Source organism: Acartia tonsa, chromosome 4 (genome assembly GCF_053477335.1).
Source record: "Acartia tonsa isolate MP-2025a chromosome 4, ASM5347733v1, whole genome shotgun sequence".
Classification (NCBI taxonomy): domain Eukaryota; kingdom Metazoa; phylum Arthropoda; class Copepoda; order Calanoida; family Acartiidae; genus Acartia; species Acartia tonsa.
In genome coordinates this window covers 18316694-18338883 of record NC_137263.1, presented here as the reverse complement: position 1 = coordinate 18338883, position 22190 = coordinate 18316694, and the positions used below count along the sequence as shown (strand labels likewise).

The 22190-nt window shown below is 34.4% G+C and overlaps 3 protein-coding genes across 4 annotated transcripts in view; all 3 read left to right on the top strand.

Moving 5' to 3' along the window:
• The first annotated feature begins 1513 nt into the window (after positions 1 to 1513).
• LOC145317999 (cytochrome b-c1 complex subunit 6, mitochondrial-like) lies at positions 1514 to 3210 on the top strand. Of its 2 annotated transcripts, none has more exons than XM_080159308.1 (3): positions 1514 to 1629; positions 2340 to 2424; positions 2993 to 3210. In XM_080159308.1, exons 1-3 carry the CDS (start codon positions 1576 to 1578, stop codon positions 3124 to 3126), a joined length of 273 nt encoding a protein of 90 aa, XP_080015434.1. In that variant the 5' UTR covers positions 1514 to 1575; the 3' UTR covers positions 3127 to 3210. The 2 variants fall into 2 exon arrangements, with proteins under 2 accessions (XP_080015434.1, XP_080015433.1); XM_080159307.1 differs by having other exon boundaries at positions 1551 to 1629; positions 2322 to 2424.
• LOC145317995 (uncharacterized) lies at positions 3133 to 13521 on the top strand. The gene is made up of 8 exons (XM_080159304.1): positions 3133 to 3268; positions 3542 to 4757; positions 5053 to 5201; positions 5517 to 6450; positions 6862 to 7031; positions 7800 to 7971; positions 10775 to 10935; positions 12433 to 13521. Exons 1-8 carry the CDS (start codon positions 3255 to 3257, stop codon positions 12713 to 12715), a joined length of 3099 nt encoding a protein of 1032 aa, XP_080015430.1. The 5' UTR covers positions 3133 to 3254; the 3' UTR covers positions 12716 to 13521.
• Positions 13456 to 22190, top strand: part of LOC145317994 (uncharacterized) — a 56326-nt gene continuing 47591 nt past the window's right edge. The window contains exons 1-5 of the mRNA XM_080159303.1: positions 13456 to 13583; positions 14214 to 14444; positions 16095 to 16142; positions 16644 to 16688; positions 19147 to 19244. Coding sequence (XP_080015429.1) covers positions 14412 to 14444; positions 16095 to 16142; positions 16644 to 16688; positions 19147 to 19244 — 224 coding nt within the window. The 5' untranslated portion in view covers positions 13456 to 13583; positions 14214 to 14411. The remainder of the gene's footprint in view (positions 13584 to 14213; positions 14445 to 16094; positions 16143 to 16643; positions 16689 to 19146; positions 19245 to 22190) is intronic.

Genomic DNA, 22190 nt, shown 5'->3' with positions numbered 1-22190 from the left:
GCCAGCTTACAATCAGTGTACACTGGAACGTGGAGCAGCCTAAATCATGTACGCGGCATTCTACAAAAGGACTTCAATAATAAAATTTATTTATATGTTCTTTAAACAAGTATGTTTTTCCTTTTTTAAATAAACAGGTTATTCATTAACGTTTTTTGCGTTAAAAAAAAATCTAATTTTTTTTGTTGTTTTTAAAATAAAAATTAAAAACGGAAAGTCCTTTGACAGCTTGTAATTTCGAGCAGAAAGATATTTTAAAAAGAAAGAAATATATAATTATCCTTTGGATTTTTTCGGTTAATGTATAAAAAATGAGACATTTTTTACAAAAATTTTTTTAGGCGTTAAATATTAAACTTTTTATTTAAAATTTTCAGACTTGTAAAATACGTTTTCCAATGAAAAAATTAAGACGACATTTAAATATATATTGACAGCTGCAGCGACGCGGCATCCAAGTAATGGCTGGAAAAACAGATGATTTTGTTTTCATTTTATTTTCATTTGTAGTAAGCGATATGGATATTTTTAATTGCCATGAAAGTTTTCGTCTATTTATTACCTTAAAAACTATGTCTTAATTAAGTATTTCATTAAGAATATCTTTTATCGAAAGCTAAGCTTTAAAAGATTATATATTTGCAATATTAAATCTATGTACTTGGCTTATACTTCTATCTCCAACCCAAGAAACTTTTAACTAAAATTGGTGATGTATGTCTTTGATCAAATACGTCTATTATCTTGTAAAAGGGTTAGTTGCACGAAGTGCATTTTTACTTGAAATCAGTGAACTACATATTTTTTTCTCTCCAAAAGTTTAACTACATCTATCCTTATACTAAAGTAACAGGATGTCTGTGTGTCTGTGTGTCTGTCTGTGTGTACCGAAGGATCTCGCTAACCGCTGAACCGATCGGGTTCTCCTTAACAGGGTAGCTTCTCATAAGTCCCGGGAAGGTTTATAACTATTTTGGGGGAGGGTACCACCACCCTCCCAAGAGAAATGACAAAAAAATCGAAATTTTAAAAAAATTAGAGGAGACTTCAACGTCAAATAAAGAGGTATCGTCATAAAAATTAACTTTAACAAACAAAAACATTTAAAGTGCCACTAGAGGCCTCTAGGGGCGTAGCCGCTAGTAGGGACATATATTTGTAAAAGAATTTCAATTTTCTACCAGGTAGTTTTAAAAATATCAAGACTTATAAACCATATTTTTTGGATTTTGTAAGGCTTTTCTATTTTCTCAAAAACAGCATGATGACTATTTTAATACAAAATTATGTATATTAGATGGGATTCATGTAACTTATGCTTGCAATCAAACTTGTTAAATGCACTTTTATGCAACTACCCCTTTTGAAACAATCGGTCCATCATTCAGGCTTGAGAATGACGGACATATAGACAATATGTGACTTTAATATTTAAGGAGAATAATCAGTTTTTACATATAAGTTGAAGATCAGCTATATAAAAAGCTAGTCCTGGGAAACCAACAAAAATTGTCCTGGGTATTATAGATAATATAGTTGACCTTACTTTTTATATTTATATTTATTAGATAAAAAATGGCAAACGAAGAAGTGAAAAATTTTATTCCTCGTGTCAAGGCTGAAGAGGAGGTAATGGTTTTTAATTTTATAATCTGCATTAGACACCCTAGAACCTAGGGGCGCGATTTTATATGGGTGGGATTACCCTGCTCAATTTCCTTTATCTATCCATATTCTATTAATTTAATTATTGTTTTAACGGGGAATTGAAAAAACTTTATGAGGCTGAGGGCGACCTAACCTCTATGAAATGTTCTAAAATCATGGTATGCGTACCTTTAAAAAGCACAGCTTGTATATGATAAATCAATTTGGTATGTTTCTAAATTAAGTAAGATATCGTATTAGCCAAAGATTAACACTTAAACAAAGAGGGAAATAAATACGAATTATCAAGAATTTAAAACTACACGACAGTACGAATAAGTACCTAAACAATAAAATAGTATAAGAAACATGAAATTTAATTAGCAAACGAGTTTTACGAGAAAATACCCCGCCCCCCCCCCCAAAAAAAAAAAAAAAAATCATTTGTATAAATGTAAAGATGTATAATCTAGACAACTACCTGGATCCTATGGTGGGGACCTTTTTCGCCTGCTAGCAAATTGCTATCTAATCTTCTGTAGCGACTTGGCTGTGTTGATATTTCCGACATAAATTTATTTACAGACTCAATTGAAATTCGACAAAGGGTCCACGGGGTGGGGTCATACATTTTATTAACCCCATTCCACTTTATTCTTTTACTTTATTATTAGTTGAATTTGTATCTTAAGGAGGAGGAGGAAGAAGAAGACTTGGTTGACCCTGCCACTGAAATCAAGGAGGGTTGTGCTGATTCTGCTTGTTTCTCACTCAAGGAAACAAATATATTTTTAATTTTATTTAGACAATATGCTCTTTATACTAAAAATCTAGAAGATGAATGGATTTATTATTACTTTGATCTTTCACCAGATTGGTAAGTTAAACTTATAGCTTGCTAAAATAACGATCCCCTAATCCCCTCCTTTCCTACTTAATTAATGAACTGCCCAATAAATGATGTCCATGTTAACAACTTGACAATTTTTCCCCTGTCATAATACCTAAGTATATACTAAATCCATTAGAAGACCAATAGTCTTCTATTGCTTTATACTTGGGGCTTTGTCCCAAGAGGTTTGATCAGCCTAATTTTTCGTATTTTAGTTTGAAATTTTTATTTCTAAGAATATAGTTATAAACCTTCCCGGGACCTCTGAGAAGCTACCCTGTAAAATAGAACCCAATCGGTTCAGTGGTTAGCGGATCTTTCGGTACAAACAGACAGACAGACCAGACATCGTTCTACTTTGTTTTATAGATTATTTTCTTTTCAAAGTATTTCTAGAAGAATAGTCATACCAATAAATAAAATTAAAATATTAAATATTATCTTTGTAACAGGGAAGGCTAGATGACTGTAATGAGAGGGTAACATCAAAGAACAAGACATCAGAAACATGCTTTGAGGAAATTTTAGACTTTTATCATTGTGTGGACCATTGTGCCGCATCAAAGATATTTCAACATGTTAAGTAAAATTGCAACGAAATTAAACCCAATTAGTCAAATTATTGTACTTAGATAATTAAAAGCATATGTTATAAAATTTCAGAAAGAAAATGTAGGTATGAGTAACTAGAAATTGAATAATAAAAAACTTGAAAATGAAGATGCGAAGGTTAGCATAATAGTTTTTAAAACTTAAAACAATAAATTAAAATAGATACGATATAGCTACAATCCGTCTTTGTAAGTCAGAGACATGATTGATATATTTTAGTTTTGACTTGCTATCTTAAAAATATTTTATATAATTTTTGTGCCTTAATAATCACAAACTTATTACCTATTGAAGTCATTTTTGCCAAGTTTAATTGTAAATTCTCGGATAAGTAAATTGGCTAGTGGACAATGATAAATACATTAAAAAAAAATTATAAAATTATTTTAGGGTTTCCTTGGAGAGCACCGGCTCTGAAATGAATACAAGTGCAATCTTATTATCTCCTGTTACCCTTCAAATGCAAAAACATTTACTGTCATCAACTATTCAAACCATGTCGGATAATGGTGGAAAGGGCAAATCAATGCGCAACGGGTCCTGCTCCCCTACACCTGCTCTGCCCTACACCCCAACTCCTTCGCCATCACCCTTCAACTCACTATCTCTGGGTATAAGTTCTGCAGATCTTAATTTATCCTTGTCGGCTGATGCAAAAACTTTGAATTTTTTAAACGACAAATCTTCTTTGTATCCTTCGACCAGCTCAAGTTTTGTCGATCTCGGTGGAATTGGAACGTCATCATCTGGAATTTCTCCGTCCACTTCCAGATTTTCCCCACAACTAGAGCTTAACTCTGTTCTAAACTTTTCTGGACAAAGCGCCTTGCATTTACCTGTATCATCCCAGCAGGATGGTATCAAGGATTATATTATGATGGATACTGTTTCTGATGCTAGGGTACCATGCAGTTCCATATCAATTATACCTACTCCAGGCTCTACAAGCATAAGCCTGGTAGAAATGACCGGACCACGTAAGCAGATCAATCTTGTTCCCGTCACTATGACACCAACTGTCAACCTCAGTCAGAAACATGACAGTATACGTGTTGTCTCAGACCTCCAGAATCTGCCGCCAATAACATCAGTCTGTAATCCACAATACCTCACAGCTATACCTGTAACAACTCAAATCACGTGTCTGACAAACCTTTCTAGTGCTGTAACATCTCTTGGCATGTCGTCTATTGGTACTCTGGATTGTTTGCCAGCTTCCTCCTCATCTCATCCTGGGTTATTATCCACAGGTCCAACTTACGAGCAATTTACATCTCCCACATTATTGCCCAACAAAAAGCGGCGCCTATTAACATTTTTAGCAGAGGATGGTAATTTAAGCGCTATTGACACTGGCATGAGTGTTGGTAAGAGTTCAGATGAGCCAACACTTATTATAAATTCTGGAAAGCCACAAATAGCCAAGAAAAACGCGTCAACAATATTTCTGAGTAATGAATCAATTCCGTGCCAGACTCAGTCTTCTGATACGAATATGTGCATTGCACAGGGTCAATCATTGAATAAGAACGAACAGACTCTGATAATCAACTCAGATGGGACACCTGCCGCGCTGATAACCCCGGTTACTGTTCCTCAAAAACAGGTAGGCTGTTTACTTACTCAATATTACTCTTGGAACTGATTTTTAATACAAGTAACTTTAATTGCTAATGATGGAAAAATAAAAGATTAAAGAAGAAAATTAGTATTACAAAAAGAAAAATAAGTTCTGCAAAGAATTGTTTTATCTCTAGCTATTTCGCCAGTCAAAAAGCTTACTAAAGTATGTCACGTGGTCATTATCATCAATGGACATGAATTAATGTTTTACTAATTTTCCTTTCCTCTTCAAATATTCCTCTTATAGATTTTGTATAAAAATTATATGATTGTTTCAGACGAACACATTACTAGCTCCTGTGAGTGCAGCCTCTGGTATTGTGACGGCGGAACTAATTTCCACAAATCAAATTTTGCAAACAAATGGTTTACTATCAAGTGCCCCTCTTCATGGTTCTGTTCTTAATGGATCTACCATTGATTTCAGGTCAGGATTTTAAAAATGGTCGAAAATAAATTCTTTAATAGAAAAGAAAAGTGTGTTTTCTGCACAAGTTTTCATTTTTAAAAAAAATTTAGTAAAGTAGATAAAAATAACACATAGCCACCAGAAATATATTAGAAGAAGTTTACTTTATTAAACTATGAAAACACATGTTTGACATCTCTATACGAATTTTTCTATTCATATTTACTTTTTCCCCTAACTAGTTCTTCAATTAAAAAACTTTATTAGAGTCAATAAATCAGTTAGAAATCTTATTTTAGTCATATTTACTTATATAATTGTGGTTTATTTCAGGCCAGTCTCGAATAATTCCTTCACTGTAGAATCACTGACTGGCCAGGCTACAAACGAAACATTCGAGGCGCAGCATATTCCAGATATTATTCCTGCTACATCAGTGAACCAGCCAGAAGATCTGTTGTTGAGTCCTTATGTGGATCAGATAACCATGCTCAAGTGTAAATTGTGTGGCTTTCTTAGCAGCTCCGTCACAGGAATAGACAATCATTTGTATGATGAGCATGAGAAACAGGTTGGGCCTGCTAAAATAAAAGAGGACGAAAACTGGCAACAGGTGGCCAGCAAAGAAGGAATTAGACTCCATTGTCCACAGTGTCAGAATATATTTTCTTCAGAGAGATCATTTACAGTGCATTTAACGGAAGATCACATGATGACAGATTCTCTTGCATCTGAAGCAGTTAGTAAAGAAAATCAGGAGCGGAAAGCCAAAACGTTGAGTTTTATCCAGGCCAAAAAAGAAGAGATGCGACTAGAACGTAAACGTAAGCGTCAACACGGATTTGAAGCGTATCTAGATGATGGAGGGGAGCTTCGTATTCGACAAATAGCTGGAAATAGCCATGGTACGTCAAAGACGGTAAATTCTGATGACTATCCAAATAAAAGAACTAACACAAACAATGATAACAATCATTTATCCGAAAGCACCGGTCAAATAGTTGATATGAAAGCAACAGAATATATGGATGCTGTCTTAAAAACTGGAAACACACTCGTAGAGATTACTAATCAATCCTCTTCCGACCTAAAACAAAGCTGCAAAGATAAAACTCCTCAAAAATGTTCCCGTTCCAAACCTGGACGCCCTAAAGGATCCAAAAGTTTTGGATTAACGGCTGTAAGAAAACTGAATCCCAACATAACAATAAGTGATAATATGATGGGGAAAGAATGTGGCGTGGATGGCTGTGCTGTTAGATTAAAGGTATTAAAACTTATGATAATCCAACGCCAGTGATGACTTTTTTTGACGGACGGAATTTTTTTCTTTTCTCAATGATTTTGCCTATGTAATCTATCATACGGAGGGATGGGACATTGGGCTGTTTATTGCACTAGTCCCCAAACTTTTGTGATTTTTTTATTAACATTTAATTTTCTTATTCGTTGGCTTAACAACTATTGGGATTTTTATTGAATTTAGTTTGGTTTGTTCATTAAATTGAGTGTTTAAACGTTTCAATCATCAATTTTGTCATTTTGTGTATCATCATTGGGTTAACATAATTTCATCGGCTACTGTCTTATCCATTTAAATCCCTGAATCTTGCGATTTATTTACCTAAAAGTTCAGAGCAGTCCGAATAATGGGCATAACTGTATTTATTTATTATAGGACCCAGGTAAGCTGGAACTGCACCGGGAATGTCACACAGACTCCGCGGCTGACTTCCAGTGTCCCGACTGTGGACACAAGTTTTCTAGCTGGCCCAAGTGTGCGCTTCACATGTGGCGGGTTCACACACAGGACATGGAGCTCAACTCTTGTCAGATTTGTGGCTACAGGTAAAATTCTTATTAAAGTTATTCAATAGAAAGGGAGATTGTGCAATCCTGCGTTAGCAGGGGTGTATATTCTACATGGTAAAAAAAACTAAAAAATGTGTGGTAGGAGGGATAAAATAAATAAAATATAGAGTTCTTTAAATATTTTTCCATTTTCTCCCCTACTTGGTGAGAAAAAACTAGGGGGGGGGGGGGGGGGGGGAAATAAAAAATTTTGTAGCAGGGGAAAAAAATAAATCTTGTGCAGAATATACACCCCTGTGCGTTAGTTAATAGATATTTCTTTCATCGTATTATAAACGGCTTTCCGCGGATATAGAATGTACAATTATAAGATTAAAACTGGCTTTAATCTTATGTACATTTTTATATTCGTAGAAAGCTGGATATAATACGATGCTAGACATAGTTTTTTCTTATTGATGAGAACCGGTTACTATCCACCGGATTCGAATGAATACGAGAAATTATATTTCAGCTTTTTAATAGCTTCGCAGCTGTTTTAAGTAATATAATATTCGATGGTCATTTAAGAATACAGCAAAGTATTTGGAAAATATTGGAGGTCATTATCGGTAAATATGCATTGTGTTACAAAATGATTGTATTATTACTAGGATCTTACAACAGATTTTCATGTTCTCTAATAAAGTGAAACACGTAGCGGGCTAAATTAACGATTCATCCCTTCCCACTCCCTTTACCCTGAGTATATAAAGCTATCACATTTCCTATATTGTTAAACTACACGAATATTTTACTTTTTAGGAGCTACTTCAGATCCACCATGGACAAGCACAACAAATCCCACGACGAGTGTAAGCCTTGTCTATGTCCCGAGTGTGGTCGAGCTGTGAAGAATGATCGCCAGCTGAAGGAACACATGCGGTCAGTTCACACCTTGAACACGGATGGTGTCAAACTGACATTTGTTGAAAAGGTGAATGAAATATTCATTATATTTTAATTCCTAATGCTAAACAATAACTATGATGACGCATTCTTGACAGCAAAGCTCAGGGTAATATTAAATCTTTAATATACCGGATTTTTAAATCTGAAATATTTAAGTCTTAGTACTTTTAGAATCCTAGGAATCATATTGCCTAGTTTCAAATCAATAGAATGATTTGTTACATTTTGTTACTTTTTTCTAGAGTGGTTATAGAGTTGCTTTGTATTTTAAGTATATGTAAGGTTTGAAAGCAATAAAAACAATTTTATTTTTAAGTTACTTTTCTTTGGACGGACAAATGACATGCATATTCTTGAATAGAATAATGGATTTATTATTACTTGGATCTTACACCTGATCATCATGTACTCTGATAAAGTGAAACTTGTAGCTGGCTAAATAACGACCCCCCATTCTACCCCATTCCCTCCCCTTCTACTGGATGGATGAACCAATGAAGGATGTCTATTAAGATATATAAGTTACAAAGAATTTTAATTTTAATAATTTTTGTTTTTTGTATAATTCTTTTTTTAAAAGCACAAATACAATTTAAGTTTATTAATTTTTACATCCGTGATAGATGGATTGAAAACCACCTGCGCTCTAATTGATTGAATGATGTACTACACTTAAGCTTCTCCAATCAGAGCACAGATAGTTTTCAATCCACCAACCACAGATTTCAAAACTAATTAACTTAAATTGTATTTGCGCTTTTAAATAAAAAATTATACAAAAAACGAATTTTATGAAAAATCCTTAAAAGAGGACTATCCACGAACAAGAGCACGTGATTCTAAGTACCTTCCAGCATTGATCCTAAGTATTTTCTTTCAGAATATAATAGGTCACCACTAATAATTAATATATTGACGAGAAAAGGGGGGGGGGAAATGTGGTGACTCGTCACACGACATACCAGCAATTTTATTTTGGGTGCTACTCCCTTAGTTTTAGAGATAATTGGATGAAATCTTTTGGGCTGGGTCACTAATTACCCAAACTATTGGTATCTTAAAAAAAAAACGGCGGCGAGACCGCCGCTCCCGCCGCCCGCCGCCGTTTTCCGCCGCCACCAAAAAAAAATCTTTTATTGCATTTCTCGCCGAATTAGGCAATTTGGAATCATTTGAGACCATGTTATTTTTTTCAAAATTTTTCCCCTTACAAGCAACCCTTCGGGGGGACTTAGTCATTTTTTTTCAAATTCTCGTTTATGAAGGTATATCTTAAATACAGTATGCTACTCCCTTAGTTTTAGAGATAATTGGATGAAATCTTTTTGTTTGTGTCACTAATTACCCCGAGTTTTGGTATCTTTAAAAAAAACGGCAGCAGCACCGCCGCTCCCGCTGTCGTTTTCCGCCACCACGAAAAAATATTTTTTAATGCATTTCTCGCCGAATTCGGCAATTTTGAATCATATGAGACCATGTTATTTTTTCAAATTTTTTGGGGGCGGTGGCGGAAAACGGCGGCGGCGGATGGCGGGAGCAAGGTTGCTTGTAAGGGGAAATTTTTGAAAAAAATAACTTGGTCTCAAATGATTCCAAATTGCCTAATTCGGCGAGAAATGCAATAAAAAATATTTTTTCGTGGTGGCGGAAAACGACGGCAGGAGCGGCGGTGCTGCTGCCGTTTTTTTTTAAAGATACCAAAATTTTTTATGGTGGCGGCGGAAAACGGATGTCCCCCCGCAGGGTTGCTTGTAAGGGGAAAAATTTTTGAAAAAAATAACATGGTCTCAAATGATTCCAAATTGCCTAATTCGGCGAGAAATGCAATAAAATTTTTTTTATGGTGGCGGCGGAAAACTGCGGCGGCCGGCGGGAGCGGCGGTCCCGCCGCTGTTTTTTTTGGAAAGATACCAAAACTTGGGGTAATTAGTGATACTAACAAAAAGATTTCATCCAATTATCTCTAAAACTAAGGGAGTAGCATACTGTATTTAAGATATACCTTCATAAACGAGAATTTGAAAAAAACGGAAAACGGCGGCGGGCGGCGGGAGCGGCGGTCTCGCCGCCGTTTTTTTAAAAGATACCAATAGTTGGGGTAATTAGTGACCCAGCCCAAAAGATTTCATCCAATTATCTCTAAAACTAAGGGAGTAGCACCCAAAATAAAATTGCTGGTATGTCGTGTGACGAGTCACCACATTCCCCCCCCCCCCCCCCTTTATGTTTCACCACTTCAAGTTGAAGAAAAGTAAAAAAATGTTCAGGTTTTTTAGTCAAAATTCTATCAAACATTTTGTTGAGTTCGGGGTGTCTTTAATTGTCCATGTTGTCAAATGATAAAAATTAAAAAAAAGTTAAAAGCACATTTACTATATATCATATGTATGTTTAAATTAATGCTAGTATGGATTAATTTACAATCTATATAACACGAGTATTCGCATATGTATCATCAAACATCCATTTTATTAAAAGAATTAGCTTCATAAAAGTTTTCAAAATTAATTAAAATACCTAAAAAAAATATCGTGAAACATAAATTTTCTCGTCAATACATTAATGATATATGGTGACCAATTATATTCTGAAAGAAAATACTTAGGATCAATGCTGGAAGGTACTTAGAATCATGTGCTCTCGTTCGTGGATAGTCCTCTTTGATGCAGATTTCAAATCTACCTCTAACATTAAAATTCTTTCCAACTTATATATCTTATTGTCTATGGTGGCAATCTAAATTGACGACAATTTTCCCTGTCATAATATCTACGTATATTCAATATCTATTATTAAAATGCTGTACATAAAAAAAATATTTCTTTTAGCATTCCTGTGATATATGTGAGCAAAGTTTTTGCTCTGACAACGAGGTGCGACGCCACAAGGAGCGGGTCCACGAAGGCCAGAAGAAATGGTTGTGCTCCTTCTGTGGGTATTCTGCATTCTCCAGAACTTCTATAGACCTTCACATGCGAACTCATACAGGAAAAGAATAGATTTTAATTTAATTTTACTTTTTATATTAATTTTAACAATTAAGAGAGGGGTAGGTTTCTGGTAAAATCAGTAAAGGTTATGTGTTATAAGTTAAAAACAGTATTAGAACGATAAAAATTTATGTTAACTTTTTTTTTAAATTTGTTTTTAGTTGTTTTCAATAAGAAATACACATATTTAGTGAATACCATCGTTCTACTACTATTTTTTAGCCTTAAAACACACACCTTCACGGATTCTACCAGAAACCTACCCCTCTCTTTATAAGTATAAAATAATACAGATAACTACCTGGATCCAGTGTTGGGGACATTTTACTTTCTTTCTGCTATTTTGTAGCGACTTGGCTGCAGGGTTTCGGATCCGGATCCGCAAGGATCCGCATATTTTTGAGTCCAAGGATCGCAAAAAAATGCGGATCCGGATCCTTGGACTCAAAAAAATGCGGAAAAAATGGAAAAATCTACCTAAATTTATACAAAATCTCAGACATTCTCTTGATGAGAGCCAATCTTTAAGGTTTAGGTTCAGACTTGAAAATTAAAAGTATTTTTGACTTCGAATTAAAGAATAATTTTTTTTTGAAAAATTTTGTGATTTTTTTTTTTTATTGTCAAGGATCCGGTAGGATCCGGATCTGGATCCGCACTGACCAAATTTTGAGGATCCGGATCCGCATACAATCAATGCGGATCTGAAACCCTGCTTGGCTGTATTAATATTTCCGAAGTTATTGGCTGATATTCAAAGACCAAATTAAACGTCGGCATAGGGACGACGGGGTGGGGACATATGTTTATTTGACCACTTCCCTCTTTATTATTTTTTCTCGTATTCATTCGAATCCGGTGGATAGGAACCGGTTCTAATCCATACGAAAAAAACTATGTCTAGCATCGTATTATATCCAGCTTTCTACGAATATAATAATGTACAATTATAAGATTAAAACTAGTTTTTTAGCCCCTAGGTGCCGAAGGCACCGGTTAAAAAAACTAGTTTTAATCTTATAATTGTACATTCTATATCCGCGGAAAGCCGTTTATAATACGATGCGAGAAATAACTAATATACCTTTTTCTTTCTTTCTGTTATATTACATTATGTATCACTTTGGCCAGTTATTGCGTTCTAGTTATTCCCAGGAAATATTTTTTAAGTCATTAATAATTTATGCTACTTTGTCAGACTTGACTTTTCATGCAAGGATGTCTTGCCCCATACACAACCAAAGCTCGCCATGCAATTGCAAAGTATGGGTGGTTGCATCTTCTTTAATTGCCAATTAGAACAGCTTTTGATGTTTTGTGATTGTAATTTTGGCTTCGCCCCTATCGTTTAGGATCCTCGCACTAATGGTGAAGGGGAAATTTTTATCCCCTTTGTGATAATCCTTTTTCCTACTAATATTTATTATAGACACAAATGGTAATCTATTAGATATGAAAATCATATCAATATTTTAAAAATCTATTCTTCAAACAGGCGATAAACCCTACAAGTGCAAAGACTGCGACTACAGTGCAAGTGATCACAACGCCCTGCGACGACACAGCTTACGCCACGGCGGGGTAAAGCCATACAAGTGCGCGTACTGTCCGTACAGTGCTATACAGTCAACAGTTTACAAGTTACACATGCGGAAGAAGCATCCGGACAAACCAAATGAAAATATATTTGTATGTAAAGAGTGCAGCTTTGAAACTGTGCAAGAACGGTTGTTTTTAAATCATAAGATGCAACATCATCAACCTAAAAGTGAAGACTAATTTTGCTTGAGAAACGTAAAGGTTTTCAAAAAGAATTAAAAATGCATAGGGGCCCTGAGCAAATTGGGTTAGTAGGCATATTTTCTTTTGAACTATTATTTTTTACTTGATGCATAGTTCAGATTTTAATGATCATCCTTCTATCTCAATTTATTGTTTTTTTTTTATGTAAACCTGTATTTGCGTAATTAATGTTTTATCGTCCAATTATTATGTAAAACATTGAAGCAAATAATTCGGTTTATTTGAATGGGACCTTTTTTCTAACCAAACCTAAAACACTAAGGAACTGAACCAAGAAAAGTCTTACTGCACTGAAATTTGCCATAACGGTTGATTCACTGAGGTACAACGTGAAACTGAAAGAAACGTTGGCGTCGGAACCGACGCTGCCGTAAGATTTTTTTTTGCTTTTTATCGTCAAATATGAGGATTTTAATTCATCTAATACAAGCTATTTTTTGTGTTAAGTGAAAATATGTGGAATTTCATTTGAAAAGTTTTTTTTGCTTCATTTAAAAAAATCGGCGGAAAACGTACATTTTGGCGGCAGCGCTGTCCTCATTATCGTTTCTTTACAGTTCCATATGGTACATCACTGAGGCAACTCTCAAGCAAAATTTCAGTGCTATTTTTGTTGGTTAAGTTTCTTTGTTTTTTTTTAGGTTGAGTTACAGTAAGTGTCACACCAACCCCTCCCTTTGAAATGTGATTAATTAAAATTAAAAAATTTTGTATGTATATTATGTTAAAGATATTTATCAAAATTTATATATTGTAAATTAAATAAAGCGATTTAAAGTGTTTTTTTTTTATTTGTCATATTCTCGTTTTTAAATTGGAATGTGAAAGACTATTTGATAATCTGGTTAGCTTATTAATTTAAAGAAATGAGATAAGTTTTTGCTTGCGTTTTATCGAGAAAAATGTATGAAAAATTAATAATAATAGCAATCATCTCCATCCCTAAATAATACCTTAACAATATTCAAGATAGCCTACTAAACTCGCCGTTCTTCTTCAGAATTGTACGCATTTCTAAATACTTTATTTGCGTGTCCACATAGTAATCACAAGCGGCTTTAGCAATTACCTAAAATTTTCTATGTCCAAAGTAACTGGTTTTAATCAGAGAGAAAGGGGACATTAGTCCTTAAAGTTTTATAGTATTGTTTCTTAATCGTTGGCTAAACGAGTACGGGGGCTATTTTGATTTGATTGGTTGTTACATGGATATGAGTGCCCAAATGTTTCGACCACGTATTTTAAACTACTGAAGGGGTAATTTTGCGTATTATCATTGGGGTTAAACATCAATTTATCGGCAATTGTTTTAATAGACTAGGAATCTCGGACCCGCGCACCCACATTTTTTCAACTTTTAGACGATAAAAATCACTATCGCAGATTAGGTATTAACCATCAGTTTGATGTCTTTTTAGTTGGGAAAATTGTCGAATAAAAGAGTTGTAAATTTTTAAATCGAAAGCTTTTCCAGGGAATCAGATCAAAGGCCGAAAGCAACTGCGACCAAAGAAATTAGAAGGATAACAAATAGCCTTAAACAATCCCAATACTGGAATGTTCAACTAAAATAGTCCAAAACCTAAAGAGACCTAAAATGGGTAACTCAATTGATTCAGTAGTTATTTAATATAATAGGAAATGTTATTTTTAGATTATTTAAACGCTTAAAATGGAAGAATCATTGCACGAAGTCGAGAGTGAGGTATTATTTTTTTTTAACAAGTATTACAATATTCAAAGTAGCAAAATAATGTGGGCGTTTTTTGCGAATATTATCCCTAATGGGACTTATTAAGCGATATTTTCTTATATTGAGGGATAGTTCTGATAGTTAATTTGGGCATATTAAACCCGTTTCTATTTTAACCCTTGTAATGTGATACCTGTAACAATGAGGCACAATTTTAAAGCAAGGTCAAATCAATGCTAGAAAGTCTGTACGTCTATTTACACTTAAGTTTTTACACAATTTGTTTGTATCAATTTTTGGCCAATTTTGGAATCCGGAATCCGTTTTTTAATAGCGGATTCGGATTCTTAATTGGTAGGCTAAAATTAGCGTCTTGAGTTTTTTCTTTCAACTCCCCCTTTTTGAAGACAAAGATTATCATCATTATATATAATATCTTTTAAAATCTGGTTCGATTCTCGGAAGTGTATTATAGAGAACACCAAAAACATTAATTTTTAAAACATGTAGCACTTAATTTTTTTAGTTTTTTTTTGAAAATAGCCTTTGCTAGAATCCGGAATCGCCAAAAATAAGAATCCGCCTATTTATGGACGGAGACTTGTAAGAATCCGAATCCGGTCCAAAAATTTGACGGATTGCCATCCCTAGTATGAACTTGATATTTGAATCCAAGATTCTTAGGACTTAAATGCACTATTTTATGAATGGACTTAAATAAAGATGCGTTCACACTACGCCTCCGTATTCTGTATTCATACAATTTGTTAGATATTTTATATATTTTTGTCCATGCTTCTTAATATTCTGTTCGCCAAGTTTTAAGCGATGTCGCTCTATTCATCGGTACGATTGTTTGATTTACTGAGCTTTGCTTTTATGAATGATGTTTCATTATCACTGCCTTTATTGATTTTTATGTATTAAACGATATTCTTTAAGCACAAGAGACAGTTTAAAGTTGAGGCTTACGCGCGGCTGCCGAGACTTGCATAAACTAACTCTTGAAACATAAAGAATATGTACAGTTTTCTCTTAAAACAAAAGTACTTTAAAAGGAGGGGGCGAAAGTGACACTTTTTGAAACCTAAACTAAAAGTCAAAGGAACTCAACTAAATAAGGAGTTACAGCTCTGAGATTTGGCATGGCAGTTGCTTTAAAGAGGTACAATTTGTAACTGTGAAGAAACGGCGGCGGAACCGCCGAAAACCGCCGTTTCCCGCCGAATTGTTTTTTGCCGTTTATCGCCATATTAGACAATTTTCAATTATCTGAGATAAACTTTTTTTCATAAAAATTTCCCTTATATTTTCACTCGACACAATTTTTTGTTAATATTGAAAAGTGTCACGTGAAAATATAAGGGAAATTTTTATAAAAAAAAGTTTTTCTCAGATGATTGAGAACTGTCCAATTTGGCGAAAAAAAGGCAAAAAGTTTTTGGCGGGAAACGGCAATTTTCGGCGGGAGCGGCGGTTCCGCAACCGTTTCTTCATAGTTCCATAATGTACCTCTTTAAAGCAACTGCCATGCCAAATCTCAAAGCTGAAACTCTTTATTTAGTTGAGTTCCTTTGACTTTTAGTTTTGGTTTCTAAAAGTGTCACTTTCGCCCCCTCCCAAATTTTAATGATATTGAAATGATTTAGTGTTTTATTTTAGGCTTTCAAATTGTATGAACATGTTCCCAAGCACAAATATCTGATGGAAGTAAGTATTATTAGCAAAAAAAATCACTATTTTACCTTTAATTTGCAGCGGAGCTTTAAATTATCTTGAAGTAGTATACATTTAAAATGATGTAAGTATAAACTTCAAAGATATTTTTTGTTGAGAACTATTTTGTGCGCGTTAGACTTTATAGTAACATTTGACTTTGAATTTTTATTAAGGTTTCCGTTTTCAATTCAGTTGAATGAAATTGATAAATCTTAAACCCATTGAAATAGCTCCAACCATTATTTTTATCTATATATTTTTTTTCGATTTTTTTTCAGGGAGTGAGTCTGAAAGGTCATTGATTTTAAATTACACTGATCCGGGTCCCCAATATTTTATTGTTGGCTTACAAACTTTGGGGACTTTCGTTAAATCTTTATTGGATTTTGCAAATTAGCAGTGTCCCAAACTAATCTGTAATTATTGTTGATCTACAGAAGGGTTGTCTTATCCCTTAAAATCCCTGCATAATAATTTGTACTTTATTTAAAGGTTCTGCAAGAAAATGATGGATTAAGTTTTTCTTTGAAGGAAAAGGTAAAAAAGTAACATTCACACGTTACAAGAAATTGTAACGGTATGATTATTAGATTAGTTTATGACAGCAGCCATAAAAAGCGGAGCAAAAAAGCATGAAAATATTATATTATTAAGCATGCTAGGCCAAACGTTCGGACAAAGCATAGAGAAAACAAGGTTGACTAAATCCTAAGTAGCGAAGCTCAAAAATTATGATTGTATATCAGGAAAAAAAAAATATAAAGCAGTGTCATATAATAAATATTAATATTGGTAAAATAGGAAAATCATCACACCTTTAAAATCACGCAACCTTATAATCATGAAAACTTAAAAATCTAGGAATCGATCTCGCACCGCAATTAATAGACAAGTCTTAATGAAACTTGATAGAAATATGTAGAACATGAGCATACTCAATCCCTGATAATTTCAACCGTCAATCCTGAATAGAAAGTTGAGAAAACCTTGAAAACCTAAAAAATCTAGGAATCGATCTTGCACCCAAAATAATAAAAAAATATTAATAAAACTTAGTGAAAATATGTAGAATATGAAATTAAGGGGGGGGGGGGAGTTTGTACAGTTATAGGAAATGAAAATTCAGTATCAAATTTTGCCCTGGCCGTTTGGGCTTGTTTTTATAGTTATCAACCTAATTCTTTTTGTAAGCTCTCTTATATGAATGGATCTACCTGTAAAATTTTGAAAATTAAATTTTGGGACTTTCCCTCTAGGGGCTAGTGGGGCAAAAGACCCCCCCAAACACTAAAATTTTAACTTAGGAGCTTATTTTTAAAGATATCGAGCTGATTTTTTAAATGGAACCTTTTATTACATAGATGAGTTGAATAGCCACCCCATATTTCATTTTTGCACTTTACTTCTAGGGGCTTTAGGGGTAAAACAACCCCCCCAAATACAAAATTTATAAGTTTTGAGCTTACAAGCCCCTAGAGGTAAAGTGCAAAAATGAAATATGGGATGGCTAATCAACTCATTTATGCAATAAAAGCTTCCATTTAAAAAATCAGCTCGATATCTTTAAAAATAAGCTCATAACTTAAAATTTTAGTGTTTGGGGGGGGGGGGGGTCTTTTGCCCCACTAGCCCCTAGAAGGAAAGTCCAAAAATTCAATTTTCAACGTTTTACAGGTAGATCTAATCATATAAGAGAGTTTACAAAAGGAATTAGGTTGATAACTATAAAAACAAGCCCAAATGGCCAGGCCAAAATTTGATACTGAATTTTCATTTCCTAAAACTGTACAAACTTCCCCCCCCCCTTAATCCCTAAAAATTTCAGCCCTTTATCTTGAAAAGAAGTTGAAAAAAATCACGAAAAGGTAAAAATCTAAAAATCAATCTAGCACCCCAAATAACAAACAGACGGAAAAAACAGTGTATATAATAGATGGGCATATAATGCAACTAATGCAGGAATAGGATATATCCAACAAGCGAAATAAAGGGGGGAGGCGGATGTGCCACTTTTTGAAACCAAAACTAAAAGTCAAAGGAACTCAACTAAAAAAAGAGTTAGAGGTCTGACATTTTGCATGGCATTTGTTTTATAGGGGTACAATATGGAACTGTGAAGAAACGGCGGCGCAACCGCCGAAAACCGCCGAGAAAAGGCAAAAAAAATTTCGGCGGGAAACGGCGGTTGCGCCGCCGTTTCTTCACAGTTCCATATTGTACCCCTATAAAGCAACTGCCATGCAAAATCTCAGACCTGTAACTCTTTTTTTAGTTGAGTTCCTTTGTTGACTTTTACTTTTGGTTTCAAAAAGTGGCACATCCGCCTCCCCCCTTTAAAATAATATTTAGGGGGCAGATAAAGAGGTCGTCAGTTCTATTAAGTGTTCCCCCCCCCCCCCCCCAACGACAGCTGAAAATCATGTATAGGTTTCGTGATTTTAAAAAATTTCTTTGTTAGTATAAGCTGAAATTAATATATAATAATCCATCGGCGATGTCTCTTTGGAGGTTGGTTGTACCCTCTTCCAAAATAGTTATAAACCTTGTCGGGACCTAGTCACTAGAATACGAGTTTGTCTCTACAAAAGTCCAATGTGATAGCAGTCTAAAACATTCGCCTATAATTAAAAAAACTCAATCGAAGATTACCTTTAATATTTTAATTAAGTTCTCTTAACTTTAAATTACGCTACAAGTTTATTCTAACGTTGAAATCAAACTTTATGGTTTTAAAAATCTATATATGTATATTCAGTTCTTTCTCTAAAGTTTCTATAGAGCTTACATCACACCCCCTCCCTCTTTAAAATAAAAATTGCTTTAACTTAACCCTGCGGGGTTACCCTGTACCTAATATAACCTTATCTAATATAAAAAAAAAAAAAAACCTTCTACTCCTCTTATTTTCAAATAATTTGTTTAAAAGGAAGAGGTTTTTTATGTGCTCGAAAAAGAACTTTAAGGGAAACCGCGGTACTTTTTCTTACGATTTTAGATAAAGAAGAAGTCACTTGCAGTTCTTCATAGACTCGCCCACTCGTCCACAGCTGAACTAGAGTTCTCCGCCAATATAAGATTTGATAAGTCTTCAAAGTAAGTAAACATGTGTTTTAATTATATTATTAACAAAATTTATTTGGCTGTCGATTAACCTTTGTTTAATTTCAAGATCAATAAGTCCTCAATAAACGAGGACATTTAATCTTTATTGTTTTCAACGTCTTTAGTTTGACTTTAATTCGTCACCTTGCCCGACAGTTAACGGGTGCGTCACACTTTATAATTGATTTTGATACCGTCGATATGTTAATGTTTGTCTTTGGATCTCCATTACTTTCATAAGAGTAAGACTCTAGGGGGCATGGTGTCGCTTCTGATTATCGACCTCTCCATGCACCTTGAAACATACTCCGCTTATGATTGTGGTGTAAAGCGTCCATTCGCCCATCAGACAACCAACCCTTTGATTGCACGTCCTTTGTCTAAGAAGTCCTAACCGTGCATGGTAAAGAGATGCGCCTGTTTTGGGCCAAGGCATCCCCCCTACTCTAACTATTAATGTCGCGCACCTGACATAGTAGCATTAGGAACCATTTTTAACGTCTTTAGTTATGACGCGGTGTTAAGCCAACATTCGAATCTATAACCTCCCCGACGACGAGCGAGTGCGCTACGGGTTGAGCCACAGTCGCGGGTATTAATTTTATAAACACTTGTGAAACCAAGGGGGGGGTAAGTTTTGCCACTTTCGCGTAATCAGTGTTGTGTGGGCTAGGTATTGATCTGAGATTACAGGTTATTTAAGATAATAGTTTACTTTTGGGTAGTAGTTCACGGAAATTTAATCATTTTTTGAATAGGTCTCCAGGTTCAGGTGCTGCAGGCTGGAAGGTCGTTTCTGGACAGGTAAAAAAAATTTAAAAATTTTGTTTGAAGAGTTAGAGAGCAACTTATAAAACAAAATATGCTTCTTTTTGAATGTTATTAACATATCTGCAGAAAAAATTAAAATCGGCCTCCAGGTTCAGGTGCTGCAGGCCTCCAGGTACACTCTGGACAGGTAAAAATTAAAATTTCTTATTTGAAAGGTTACAGGTACACTTATAAAACAAAATATGCATCTTTTTGGATGTTATCATCATAATTGCAGAAAAATTTAAAATCGGCCTCCAGGTTCAGGTGCTGCAGGCCTCCAGGTACACTCTGGACAGGTAAAAATTAAAATTTCTTATTTGAAAGGTTACAGGTACACTTATAAAACAAAATATGCATCTTTTTGGATGTTATCATCATATTTGCAGAAAAATTTAAAATCGGCCTCCAGGTTCAGGTGCTGCAGGCCTCCAGGTACACTCTGGACAGGTAAAAATTAAAATTGTTTATTTGAAGAGTCACAGGTACACTTATAAAACAAAATATGCATCTTTTTGGATGTTATCATCATATTTGCAGAAAAATTAACAATCGGCCTCCAGGTTCAGGTGCTGCAGGCCTCCAGGTACACTCTGGACAGGTAAAAATTAAAATTTTTTATTTGAAGAGTTACAGGTACACTTATTAAACAAAATATGCATCTTTTTGGATGTTATCATCATATTTGCAGAAAAATTAAAAATTGGCTTCCAGGTTCAGGTGCTGCAGGCCTCCAGGTACACTCTGGACAGGTAAAAATTAAAATATTTTATTTGAAGAGTTACAGGTACATTTATTAAACCAAATATGCATCTTTTTGGATGTTATCATCATATTTGCAGTTAAAATTAAAATCAGACTCCAGTTTCAGGTGCTGCAGGCCTTTAGGTCCAGTCTAAACAGGTAAAAATTATAATTTCTTTTTTAAAGAGTTAGAGGTACACTTATTAAACTAAATATGCGTAATTTTGGATGTTATTATCATATTTAAAGATAAATTGACAATCAGCCTCCAGGTTCAGGTGCATTCCCCATTCTGAGTATCTGTAATATTATATCTGAGACAGAATTATATTTTGCATATGTGTGGAAAACCATACATAAACAAAAAGTAATACATACTTTAGATCTATCTAGCTGGCCACTGGAGGCCACCTTGACCCTGTCCGAAGCATAACTCAAACCTTTCATCTAAATAAAAAAATTATTAAATTAATTTTTTAAACCTGTCCAGCAGTCTCATGGAGGCCACCTTGAGCCTGTCTAAAGCACATCTAGGGACATTAAATAATATGTATTTTATTTGATAATGATATTTATCCATTTCCTATTTTATAACCTTTTCTCTAAATTCAAAAATTATGTATTAGGATTATTAGCTATCCTGCAGGCTCCTGGAGGCCACCAGAGCCTGCATAGAACACTAATAGAAGGTTTACTTGATAAATTTTGCTATTTTATTATATTTTAACAATTTCTATTTAGAAACCTTTCCTCTAATATAAAAAAATACCTCAATAAGAAATTTTAAGTTTTACCTGTCCAGAGTGTACCTGGAGGCCTGCAGCACCTGAACCTGGAGGCCGATTATAAATTTTTCTGTAAATATGATGATAACATCCAAAAAGATGCATATTTGATTTAATAAGTGTACCTGTAACTCTTCAAATAAGAAATTCTAATTTTTACCTGTCCAGAGTGTACCTGGAGGCCTGCAGCACCTGAATCTGGAGGCTAATTGTCATTTTTTCTTAAAATATGATAATAACATCCAAAAAGATGCATATTTGGTTTAATAAGTGTACCTGTAACTCTCTAAATAAATAATTTTAATTTTTACCTGTCCAGAGTGTATCTGGAGGCCAGCAGCACCTGAAATTGGAAGCCGATTTTAAATTTTTCTGCAAATATGATGATAACATCCAAAAAGATGCATATTTTGTTTTATAAGTGTACCTGTAACTCTTCAAATAAAAATTTTTAATTTTTACCTGTCCCGAGTGTACCTGGAGGCCTGCAGCACCTGAACCTGGAGGCTGATTGTTAATTTTTCTGCAAATATGATGATAACATCCAAAAAGATGCATATTTTGTTTAATAAGTGTACCTTTAACTCTTCAAATAAAT

Coding starts and splice junctions, on each gene's coding strand:
- LOC145317999 (XM_080159307.1), top strand. CDS start 1,576: ATGGCAAACGAAGAAGTGAAAAATTTTATTCCTCGTGTCAAGGCTGAA. Junction 1,630..2,321: donor GTGTCAAGGCTGAAGAGGAG/GTAATGGTTTTT, acceptor CTTTATTATTAG/TTGAATTTGTATCTTAAGGA. Junction 2,425..2,992: donor TGCTTGTTTCTCACTCAAGG/AAACAAATATAT, acceptor CTTTGTAACAGG/GAAGGCTAGATGACTGTAAT.
- LOC145317995 (XM_080159304.1), top strand. Junction 4,758..5,052: donor TTACTGTTCCTCAAAAACAG/GTAGGCTGTTTA, acceptor TGATTGTTTCAG/ACGAACACATTACTAGCTCC. Junction 5,202..5,516: donor GGATCTACCATTGATTTCAG/GTCAGGATTTTA, acceptor GGTTTATTTCAG/GCCAGTCTCGAATAATTCCT.